We start from the raw sequence: 12,860 nt of genomic DNA, 5'->3' as shown, positions 1-12,860 counted from the left end.
CGGGGTGTGGGAATCTCCCTCACATCTTCTGCAGTGAAGACTGTTGCAGAGAATTCATTTAGCTTCTTCATAACTGCCTTGTCTTCCTTAAGTGCTCCTTTAGCATCTCGATGGTCCAGTGACCCCGCTGATTGATTGTGATGTGTCCTGCTTCTTATGTACTTTAAAAAAAAAAAAAATACAGTTAGTGTTTGTCTTTTTGCTAGTTGTTCCTCAAATTCATTTTTGGCCTGCCTAATTATACTTTGACTCTTGACTTGCCAGAGTTTATTCTCCTTTCTATTTTCCTGAGTAGGATATGACTTCCCATTTTTAACAGATACTGTTTTAAATCTCTAACAGCCTCTTTTACTCCATTTAGCCATTATGGCATTGGGGTGGAGGGGTCCTCTTATTTTTTATATATTTGGTGTGTGTGGGTGTGGGTGTGTGGGGGTGTGGTTTGACCCTTTATAATGGTGTTTTAAAACTGCTTCCATGCAGCTTGCAGGCATTTAACTCTTGTGATTGTTCCCTTTAATTTTCATTTATTTAGCCTCATTTTTGTGTAGTTCCCCTTTTTGAAGTTCAATGCTCCTGTCGTGGCTTTGGTATTTTCCTCCCTCCAAGGATGTTAAATTTAGTTATATTATGGTTGTTATTATTGAGCAGTTTAGGACTAAATCAAGAATTTCCTCTCCTCTTGTGGGTTCCATGACTAGCTGTTCCAAGACATTAATGGTATCTAGAAATTTTATTTTTGCATCCCAACCTCAGGTGACATGTTCCCAGTCAATACGGGATCGTTGAAATCCCCCATTCTTTTATTGGGTTTTCTGTTTTTGTAGCCTTTCTAATCTGCCTGAGCATTTCACAGTCACCGTCACCATCCTGGTCAGGTGGTCAGTAGTGTATTCCTATTGTTATATGCTTATTATTCAAGCATGGCATTTCTATCTATAGAGATTCTATGGAACTATTTGATTCATTTAAGATTTTTACTAAATTTGACTCCGCTTTCTTTCACACATAGTGCTATCCCTCCCCGCCTCCACCAGTGCAACCCATTCTGTCGTTTCTATATATTTTCTACCCTGGTATTGCCATGCCCCATTGATTATTTTCATTCCACCAAGTTTCTGTGATGCCTATTATATCAATAGCCTCATTTTCATATCAGGCACTCAAGTTCTCTCATCTGAAAGTATTTAGACTTCTTGCATTTGTATACAAGCACTTATAAAATGTGTCAATATTTATTTGTCTGCCTTCATGTGATATAATTAAATGGGACTCTTTTTCGTTTGCCTGTTGCTCTTCAGATCTTATCTGTACTTTTATTAACTTCTATCCCTATTCATAAATCCTTCCCAAAAGGAATGTGTCTGTCAGAACTCCACACCTTCTGACTTTCCCACAGCCCTCAGTTTAAAGACTCCTGTATGACCTTTTTAATTTTACATGCCAGTAATCTGGTTCCATTTTGGTTTAGGTGGAGCCAATCCTTCCTATATAGGCTCCTCATTTCCCAAAAGTTTCCCAGATCCTAATAAAACTAAATCCTTTTGGTTTACTGGACATCTATGTTAGCCTCTTGTAAAATCAGATAGTGAATGCACACAGAAGCATGAATTTTAGATATGTAGTTTAGATCAACTGTACTAAAAACAAGACTGAGCTCATGCTGTTGTAGTCTTAGAGAGGAGGGAAATGTTCCTGGTTGTATTTTGTGTCAACAAATTATTTCTTTTAGGAACATCCAAGGGTTACAATTGGTGTTTTCATTGAACAACCAACTCCTTTCCTACCTAAATTTTTAGACAGACTGTTGACTCTGGATTACCCAAAGGAACAACTTAGTATCTTCATTCATAATAATGTAAGTATTGGGGAACTATCTGGAGCAGTTTTACTTTTATTCAGGTGCAATTGCTAAAATGTAATTGAGATTTTTCGTAATATGGTAAGCAGCAATGGAAAATATGTGGTAATATAATGTTGGTAAATAGCAGCAGTAGCATTTTTCTCAGAGTTTATTTGATTAAATTCAAGAGGTACTTTCTGGAGCCTTTAATTCAATTATATTAGCTTTTTTTTTCTGCTTTCTGTGGCCAAGACATCAATGTTATTTTGTTACAATTCGGGTTCCTGCTATTTGTCATAACATTTGTATTACATGAGACTCCCAGCCTTAAAGTGAAAGATATGAGTCTCCAAAACATACACAGGAGAGAACAGTTGGGCTGACTTTTACTTTGAGTGCTCCTTGCTAATCATCTAAGGCAGTGGTTTTCAACCTGTGGCCACGGTCCGCTTGCAGCCCAGTCAGCACAGAGCTGCGGCCCATGTGACATCTTCAGGGCCATACAGGTAGTATTGGATGCAGCCCACATAACACAGTAAATAGGTTGAGAACCACTTATCTAGGGGCTCAGTCCTGCAAGATTTAGGCCCTATTGACTTCAGTAGCATTAATCATAGGAGTAGTTACTGATGTGCACAAGTCTTTGCAGGATGTGATAGCAGTATTGGTCCCTGTATTTTTCTCTCTTTACACTGGCATGTAGTCCATTGACATCAGTGGCATAGCGTGCCCTCAAGCTTTATGAATATTTTTGTGGGGGGGATAGTAAAAAGATATGCAGATTATATACCAGTAATAACTATGGGCTTTTATCATTGTGCAAAACAAGGGCCTCATTGTGCCAATCAGAAGTTAAATAGCCTCTGGAATGATCAAAAGAAGTTGGCTATCCTTTTTAATATAAAGAGGGGGGAAATTGGTGAGGATTTGGGTTTTTTTGTTTTTTGTTTTGTTTTTTAATTATTCTAAAGCCAGCCATGTTATCTGAGAGTTGACTTAGAACTATTGCATGCTGTAGAGAACTGTAAGGCTAAGGAAATTAGCAATCAAGAGAAATAATAATTAGAAAGTAATTTCTGAGAGAATTATTAAATATTCAGCACTTCTATGAATATACACAGAAATGTTGGTTTTACCAACTTGGGTGAAAATACTCTGCACAACTTCCACCTTGCTTCCTCCCCACAAACACTCCGTTCTTTCAGTCAGTGTGTCCAAACAGTTCCCCCACCTCCGTCCATTTAAAAGGCCTCATGTCATAACAAACTGCTTAATTTCACAGAAGGATGGATGGTGGTTCTAGCCAGAGTAAGTTTTGTGACTCTCCTCCTACTGGCCAACCAGGATTGTTGGAGAGCAGTGAGAGGCACTATCTCTATAGTATTCTTAACCTAAAAGTGAGTGACTGAACCCAAGATCCAAACACTGATCCCTACATGCATTTTATAAAGCTCTAAGCCCACATCCTGCAACTGGGTATGTGTGGGCAGACCCTTACATCTCTACAGAGCCCATTGAAGTCCATAGGAGTTTGCGTGAGCATAAGGGTTCATCTGTGCAGATTTTAGTGTGGGTTTGGAGCCATAGATTGCAAAATATGCATCCAGCAAAATTATCATATAAACCGTTTGCGACTCCCCCAATACTAGAACCATAATAGAAATATGAATTCCATTGTTGCACCACAGTGGTTTTTCTAAGTTCTTCAACAAAAGAGCTTGTTTTAGTACTTGAAAATATTCTGAAGATATCTGCAAAAATTGTAATCACCTCTTCTTTCTTCCTGTGATAGTACAATTTGCACTTGGATACTAAATGTTTTATTATTTGTGTCTTACAGCACAGCAATTGGTATTTTACATTAACTCTGAATTATGTTAACATGATTACAGGAGGTTTATCATGAAAAGCACATCAAGAAATTTTGGGAGAAAGCCAAGAAGGCTATCAGAAGTATAAAAATTGTTGGACCTGAGGAGAACCTGAGTCAAGCAGAAGCCAGGAACATGGGAATGTAAATTCGGATTTTCTAAGTCTTTTTTTTTTTTTTTAATTGTATACTAACGTTAAGTTAGATTATACATTTTCAATAGAGGATAAATAGACACTTAAGCAAAGATTTTCATGGAATAACAAACTCTAGTTAGACACACACACTGTAATATTGAATGTTTTATGATGTGTCCTCATTATGTATACCATTATTTGTTTTCAATATAAAAAGCTGTTGTTCATCTGTGTAGGCATTTCTTGTTGGCTTGGATTTAACTTTGTTTAAATGATCTATCATTTGGACTTCAGATGAAGGCTTTAAGAATATAGGGAATAATAGATTATGTAGGAGTGGAACAGATGTTGTGGATTATTCATGAAGTATATCTGGCAGGAACATGAACATATTTCTCAGCATATATGATGAGCAATGAAATCTGTCCAAATATAAATGTGTTTTTAAAAAGAAGCATGCTATGCAAACAAAGTAAATGATACAACATAAAATACTAGTTAATCTTTATACTACATTACACTACAAGATGCGTGGATGTTATTTCAAGTTTAAATAGATAAAATACTTTTTTCAGAAATTAACATTTCGGCTACTATTTTCAGGGATGCACATATGCTCAAGACCTAAAACAAAGTTAGTATAGAATGATGTGTCAAGGAAAAAAATACAGCTTGCATTCAAAGATGCATCAACTCTATGCATTCTTGTACTCGACATCTTTGATCTTGTTTGTTATAGTAAAATTAAATTAAACTTAGTGTAGAATTAGAAGGAGATCTGGATATGAACACACCATCATTTTCTCTTTCTGCATGTATGGAGTAAGGTGGGGTTCAGAAATTGAACCCAGACCCAGATTTTGCATCTGTCTCCCATTTCATTAATTTGTATTTCATTAGTTCAGATCCATTCTGAACATCCCCCAAGCTTTATATGTGGGTGTAGTTTGGAACCTGAGCTTTGATCTGTATTTTATGGTTTTGGTCTATTCTCTCTAGGTAACAGTGAGAGTCTCTACAGAGACCATGTTAAATGCCAGATCAAACTGCTCAATAATCCATTTTATTTCCCTAATACCAAATATATACATTCTTACTCAGTGGGTTTACAATTACTTTCATTTTATGCTGTAAAATACATTTTCTTTCATTATTTTAAATTATTTATTTATTTGTATTAGGGAGGGCCTTAGTGCTATTATTTTTCTGGGTTGTGTAGAATTACATCAGATGCTAACGGTTAACAGATTTCTTCGCCTTTTCCCATGTTTTGTTCTAAATGTATATGCAACTACTTCCAACTTTGTCTGCTTCCATGTCTTTAATGGCCTCTAAAACTGTATTTCAAGGTACTTCTGATGAGAAAATGCAATCGTGATTATTCTCAGGACATTGCAAAACAATGCTTAGGGGAGAGGAACTGAATCATACGGGGCTCCTACCTGTTGTTTCATATTGAGAATTGTTGATTTAAAACTTCCAGTGGATGTTATCTTTATCCATGTTTAAGTTCTTTTGACTTAATGGTCTAAACATCACTTAAGGGGTTATAGGTATTTTCCGTCCCCAAAAGGGCACTTCCATATTACCGATGTGTTTCTGGCAATCTTACCTGCTGCTGCGTATTCCTTGGGGTCTTTTATTACCTTGGAGGCACAGTAATAATTAAGAAAAGGACCCTCAGTATAAAACCAAATAAAAGTTTCAGAATAGAATAACACAACTCCATAAGCACAGCTAAACCACAGGTTAAACAATCAGAGTTTGGAAGTAAGAATCAACCCCTAAATTGTTAATATATAAACACTTCCTGTCTGCTGGCAACCCCCCCTCACTAGTGGTGATGGCTAATGGACCACATTCCCCTCTTCGGCTTATTAGAGCCTGTTAGATATAACTGAACATACCAGTAGTGTCTTTTATTGTATCTATAGGCCAAATGCATCCCCAGTGCTGCTTGGTTAGGCATGAAGAGGAGTTGCATGCCCAATGTCAGAGCTGACTTTGGCCTTTGTGTATTTACATATTTGTCCTGCATCTTTTTCTGACAGCCACTGTATATTCCTTGCCTTTTCTCTGCATGCCTAGGTAGTTATACCAAGAGATGTTTCAAAAATATTTCATTGCCACCCCCTTACCTCTAAACATATGTATCCCGATGTAAGAGGTTAAATTTGTGTGTGTAATATATGGTCATGTAAAAATGTGTACTGCATCATACAGGGCTCCAAGCTATTGTTAGATCAATGATGCTCTACATTAACTATCTTCCTCTATCCCCATTTAAGTTCTTTTGAATTAATGGCCTAAATATCACTTAGGAAATACCTGTAATCCCTGGAACCTTAGTTTTGATTTCCAGTAGATTTATTCCTTCATCCATCTTTAGGGTTGACCCTACCCTTCTGAGGTAGAGAGAGGATCATGAAGTCTACTCTGTGCTGCTCTTTTGAGATTTGCAAGTTTGAAAAAAGAAATAAATCAGAGTCTGCTTTTTCTCCACAATTACATACTGCACTTGAAAACTTGTAAACTGGTTTATTGTATGTGCAGCTCTAGAGGATCTTCCACCCTCCCCCATTTATATTATTGTACAAGTGTGAAAGGGAAGTGCTGTCTTCAGTAATAAGCTTGTATCCTATTATAACACTAAGCTCCAGATCTCAGTTGCAGAGCTTAGAGATCTCTGCCTCCTCTCATGAAGCTTACAGTAGCATAATGTAACAGAAAGCAGAACTACATACAAAAGCCCCTAAGACTCTTTGCGATCCAGCAGATTATAAATAATTTAAATGGATGGTAGGAGTGGTGGTTATAAACTAGCCATTCACCAGAATATTAAAAACCGTAAAGAGCCCCACAAAACTACCTGTTTGTCAGGCTTGCATAGCATTCTATCAAACTCCCCTTTGTAAGATTAGAGTATAATCACGCTGTGATACATCACACTGGATACTTATTTCCACCACAGTACAAATATAATATGGCCCATGTTGTTTCTCCTCTAAAATGCCCCTTGCTAACAGTCTCTGTCCTGCAGGGGATGTGTAACATAAAGGGAAAGTGTAAATAATCATATATAATCCAGCACAGAAAACCGCATTGTGCTCAAATGATAGCTATTAAAAGTAGGAATTTTAAAGTGAGTAATTCAAATATAAATTGACAGAGCATCTTAATTCAACCTAAAATCAATTCTAAGTCGATTTCAGGTTCAACTATATATTCTTCTATCCTCAAGGTCTGTTTCCACTCCCTTCTGAAATTAATCTGATTCCCTGGGACATCTGAAAAATGTATGTTTGCTTTTCTCTGATAAATCTAACTAAACTTTTGGGTTAGATTTGTGACACACATTCCCTGTGGGTTATATCTGCTGCTTGCTCTCAGCCCTTTCTTCTCTTCATCTGGAATTCAGAATAATTTTATTCCATTCCCTTTAGTATTCCAATGTGAATGCATTGAAAAGAGCGACTCTTCAGAGATCTGACTTTTTACAAGTTTTGATTGTATAGCTCAGTAAACATTGGTTGTGTGCACATGCCAGAGTTCCATACAAATGGACTACTCTTACTTCTATATCCAAGCTTTTTGAGAAATAGACCCAATGTCCTTAACTTTATCGATAGACTCATGGGCTATATCAAATCCATTATGTAGCATATTACCGTCTACTTGTCTTTTATCACTACGAAGAATATCCTGAGAAAGGGTATGCATGAGTCCTACCAGCCATTCTAAGATATAAAACTTATGGCAGAGTCCTGTGACTTTCCTGTTTTTACTTTTGGCACAGCACATTCATTAAATGGGGTAGATTTTTCATTTTTCTATCCATGTCCTTCTAGTGTGCCCATTATTTGACCCCTGTACAAAATTAAGAATTACATAACAGTTCCTCCAGGAACATTACTCTCTTCTTCTCCTTAGTTTAACCAACCTCACTCATTTGGTTTACATTCCTCTCCCTTCCCCCACTGCTTTCCATTGTGACCGTTATCAGAACCAAGAGTTACAGTTTCATCTAGTTTCATATGAGGAGCCAGAGCCCGGACATCACTGTCATGAGTTCTTAGATTTTCTTTAATGACATTTAAGGGGCAATCCACCATGTGATAGACTATCTGTAGTGTCCATTTGGCTTCCATTTTCATCACTAGGTACAGTCAATTGCAGAAATTTAACATGGAGTTGATTATAATCATGGAACACAGTTACTTAGCCAGAAAAGGTGGAAGATGTTGCAATCTGAATGTTCTGGATCAATAATGAGTCTAGTAGGACTCCCAAAACCATGGAGATTGGAGGTCAGAACCATGAAGGCTGGAGGCCAGATCGCCTCAACAGTTGTTGAGGTTAATTTCCTAGTTAGATCCCTAAAAGGATTGTTCCCCCCGGCCCCCCATGCCCCCATTACTTCTTATGTCTTATTTGGGATAAGTTTGAGTTGCTTTCCATCTGTATACTTACCTCTCGGATATTGTGACAACTGGATAGCAGTGTTGGCTGTCCTTGAAAAGACCTAAAGCTGTGTATGGTCGGTGCATTGATGGCAGTGGTTTTTGATATAATTCCAGAATGTAATCTGTATCGGGAACACACAATGACATTCTTTGCACCAGTTGTAGAAGCAAAATGAGAGCGGAAGGAAGGAAGATGTAAAGTCATCTGAGCACTCTGCCTATGTATGCACATCTCTTGGAATTTCTGTTCTTCGTTTTTTAAAAAACCTTGTCTTCAAGGAACATGTGATATTTTACTGTCATTTTTTTCCGCTTTCCAGTTCAACTGTGAACTTGGATGTAGCCACCCGTGCAATTTGGAGACCAGATTTAACCAGTTGTTGTAGATTTTGGTATAACAGAAAACTCTAGAGATTACGATGAATATGTTCAGGCTATAACAAATGTAAGAAGTAATTTTTTTCAGTTCCTTATAGGATTATCAGTCCCTAGAATCTTGTTATTGGATGATCCCCCACTTTCCCCCCTCTCCATTTCAGGGTATTTTTACAGGCATTAGTAGCTTTTCAGGATGTAGTAGAGCTACTATAGTAGTTCAGCTCCTCAGGCTTAATTTCGTAAATAAAAGTTAGCCCTTTATCCATTGTGTGGTTAGATATGTTTACCTCTACTGGGACAGAAGTGTGGTGTGTGTGTATATACTATTCTGAAGGAGTCAAAAGATTTCACTAAGGATATTCAGAAATTGCCAAGTGTAGTTCTAGGTGACACAACTATGGCATGGTCGGAACTATATGCTATTCATATCTTATCGAAAAGTCACCCCATGTATTCAATTCAGCTCCAACTGAGCAGGAATTACTAAATTATATAATGCATTGGTTAACTCACATTCACCAAGTGGCCAGTAGTACTGATGGTTAGTTTTTGTCCTTCATAAGTCACACGGAGAGGTGAATGTTGTCATCTTATTATATCACTAGGCACCATTTTTAAGGTGTTTCTCAAACTGCAGTATTCATAAAGAGAAGTCTGAATATGTCCTAAGGTGTTCTGTCCTCTGTTCCAGGATTGCAATTCTCTTTTCAAACTATGAAGGACAGAAAATGATAGACTGCCTCAATTTCAAATACAAATCATGTTTCTAGACATTTTAAATGGCTGTTTGCTAGAGGAAATTGAACAGATTGTCTCTTCCCAACAAGTTACTGTGGGTTAGGACTAGCATATTTCAAGATCACATGGTCTCAGTGGAAGGTTTTGTTCATAAAAGAACAGTGACATTTTTCCTTTTTCTAAGATAAGCCAGTGCTTCACAAGCAGAGTTAAACAGTAGTTTAATCCTCTCTTAGAATCTTTGTCTTCTCCTAATGACCACTTCTTATCGCTGCTTTAAAACAGCTGCTTGAACTTGTGTACAAAAAAAAAATCTTTTCAACTTTCACGTTTATACTACTAAGATAAATCTGAGCAAATGTACTGAGGCCAGGGAAATAAAGTTCTCCCTGAGGAGTTTAAGCTAAAAAGCATATGACTTGATTTTAGAGGTATTAAGCACCTCTGAAAAGCAAGTGGCACATTTGTCACTGCTATCCCGATCTCCTACTTGGAGTAAGGTCATGTGTTATCGTAGCATATCTGTGTCCTTAAAGACTAAGCTATTATCAAAATGTAATATTCTGAAGCAGAAAGACTATCAAAGATTATTTGTATTTCCTAGGGAAAGCTACTAGGCTGCGATGAAAGTACCAGAAAAGTAAATCTGAATTTCATTATTATGAGCAGGTTTCCTTTATTAGTATTGAGAAATTTTTATAACTCCATGTTATGTATAATCCAAAGCTATAAAATTCCCTAGAAGTTTTGTTAGTGGTGTTTGCAAGAGCATAGGTAAGAACCATGTTTCCTACAAAAAAATCCAGAAATGCAGGAAACTCTTAATTAAAAGAGAAGCTCTACCCTAACGATCCAGCCTGTTGTATTATAGTGAGAATGAAAGGAAGGAATTAAAAAATGAAAGGATTCAGACTAAGGTCAGGAAATCCAAACTGCTGCCTTAATTTTGAAAATTCTTGTGGGGTTTTTTGTTGGTTAAAAATATTCCTATAACTTTGTTTATTACAAATGAATTCCCTTATATTTAAGGTAATATAATATTTCTGAAGGCTTCCAAATAGATCACTAGTACCTTGGGTATATGGAAGCTTTTCAACTTTTTAACTTGGAAGCTTTTCAAACGTCTAATAGCTTGTCATTTAGATGAATATATTTGAATACAGTAAGAAGGATTCTTAAATCTAGACACACAGAGCCAGTTTTAACAGAATACTTTGGCAATTTATTTTGTAAAAATAAAAAATTTGAAGTCCCACAAATTGCCTGCAAAATTTTATGTGACGAGACTTAATTAATTTTTCCAATTATGTCTGCTCAAAAATGAATCTAAAGCTGCTACTTTTGGTTTTATTTTATGTAGCATATAATTAAAAACAATCTATATGCATTATTTTCAAATATTGGTTAAAAGAAAAAATCCCTATGCTATTTAGCTGAGGCTTTATTTTCTAATAATAAAGCCAAATGAATTTTATGGCAGAGTTACAAAGCTTTGGACAGAGAAAATTAATAGACTGAAATAAACTCTGCCAGTGTCAAATGGAAGTATTGAGTGTAAAGAATTACTGGAAATTCAGGAATCATAGTTCACAATCTGATCCAAACATGTATGAAAATTGGCTATGAAGGACGTGTTGGTTAAGTAATAGCCTGTACTTTCACCCGAGACTGTTAACCATGAACCCATGCATAAAAACCTCTTCTTCAATGAATTCTTCATTGTATTGACTATCCTTCCTGTTAACTCAGTATTATTTTAGGAATTCAGCTCAAATGATTATTGCATCTGTGACTGAGTGAATAGCTTGATTTTAAGTCAATGGAATGGAGAAGGATGTCCTTTACCTTCCAGTGCAAGTTCCACAAAAGGATCTTGAGGTACCAGTTTGAGCACGAGGACCTGATAATCAAGAGTTACAGTCCTTGATAAAGAACGCTTGCAGGAGAAATACTGCAGGCTGAATTCCGTGGTAAACCGAACAGGATATAGTCTTGTGGTTCTGCACTGAAAAAAAGACCTCCATACTTTGACTTGTTTGTAGTCACTTTTCAGTGACTCTTCTTGTGAGATCTGTTGGCTTTATGAAAAACCACCATTAATTTCCCCAGATACCAATCAAAACTCAATTCAATTTAGATTAAACAAAAGTAGCATTTATTAGAATTTTTACAGAATATAGAATAGGTGAAATAAAATGTATGCAGGTAAAATGGAATCTGTAGTGAGACCGTACAAGCCAGCACAATAAATGTAAGGTATATAGGGAAGATATTGCCTCAGAGTGATATTCCATCGTTTAAAATAACATATTCCCATAGAGACATTAGGGCCAAATTCATTGGTGATGTAAATTGTTGCAGTTCCACTGATTTCAATAGAGCTGTGTTCACTGATACCTGAACTTGGCCTTGAGTTCAGGCTACAAAAAGAAAATTCTTCTGCACTTATAATTTGTCACATTTATATTAAAGGATAATACACTATACCTCCTCCTTTCAGTGAAACTTCTCTTGAAAACAGGGACATTCAGAAATTACTATTTCCTCCTTTTCTGGTATCAGAAACATAGGTGATAGGATGTAATCTATGAAGCAATCTATGGGCACGTCTATGCTGCCCTGCAGTTTGGACTACAGGGGTCTGAATTGCAGCATGCACCAAAGTGCTGCACTGTAACTCCCCTGTGTGGAAGCTGCAGACATGAATGTAAACTCTCAGACAGGACTACCTTAGTGTGAACTAGCGACTTTTAAGTTTGCACCTGAAACATCTATTCAGGGGCGTTACAGCGCATCCCTTTTGTACTCACTGCAGTTCGTACCCTGTAGTCCAAACTGCACAGCAGTGTAGACATGAGTTCCCTTTTTTACACTGATCAGTGGTCACCTCAGTTGGGATTTTGTTAAAATACTATATACACCAATTACATTCTTATTCTTTTAGATAAAAAGTTTTGCTTAATCAACTGGGTATAAAAAGTTCAGTTGATTTTCCCCCTCCCCTCCCCATGTTGCTAATGGTTTCAGTTAACAGCTTTCTGGAAGGGAGTTCTATCACCATTCAAATCAGCAGATCACATCTGTAGCTCCTTTGTTCAAGCAAAGCTCATGGGTTGAGAATATATTAGACACCCAGTTAAACGATTGTTAATACAGAACCCAACACTTGCAAACTTGGCTGCCCAAACTTCAGTACCTAAATCCATATTTAGTCACCTAAATGAAATCTGGAGATTTTCAGAGATGTTGCGCGCTTGCAATTCCCACTGAAGACAACAGAAGCTGGAGATTGCTCAGCACCTTAAAAAATTAGCCCCCTTTTATTTAAGAATCCAAATGTGGATTTAAGTACATGATTTTAGGCACCTAAGTTGGAAAAGTTTTATCAAGTATTTATTAAATGTGCTTGAGTTTTTCACATAAACTTATTT

General features: G+C 36.8%; 1 protein-coding gene across 1 annotated transcript in view; it reads left to right on the top strand.

Moving 5' to 3' along the window:
* Positions 1-12,860, top strand: part of PLOD2 (procollagen-lysine,2-oxoglutarate 5-dioxygenase 2) — a 49,423-nt gene that overhangs the window by 24,402 nt on the left and 12,161 nt on the right. Inside the window, exons 8-9 of the mRNA XM_065410540.1 lie at positions 1,733-1,858; positions 3,736-3,857. Of these exons, the coding sequence (XP_065266612.1) occupies positions 1,733-1,858; positions 3,736-3,857 (248 nt within the window). The remainder of the gene's footprint in view (positions 1-1,732; positions 1,859-3,735; positions 3,858-12,860) is intronic.

Source organism: Emys orbicularis, chromosome 9, assembly GCF_028017835.1.
Source record: "Emys orbicularis isolate rEmyOrb1 chromosome 9, rEmyOrb1.hap1, whole genome shotgun sequence".
Taxonomy (NCBI): domain Eukaryota; kingdom Metazoa; phylum Chordata; order Testudines; family Emydidae; genus Emys; species Emys orbicularis.
The sequence above is the reverse complement of the archived record's forward strand: the minus strand, read 5'-3'. Positions and strand labels throughout refer to the sequence as shown.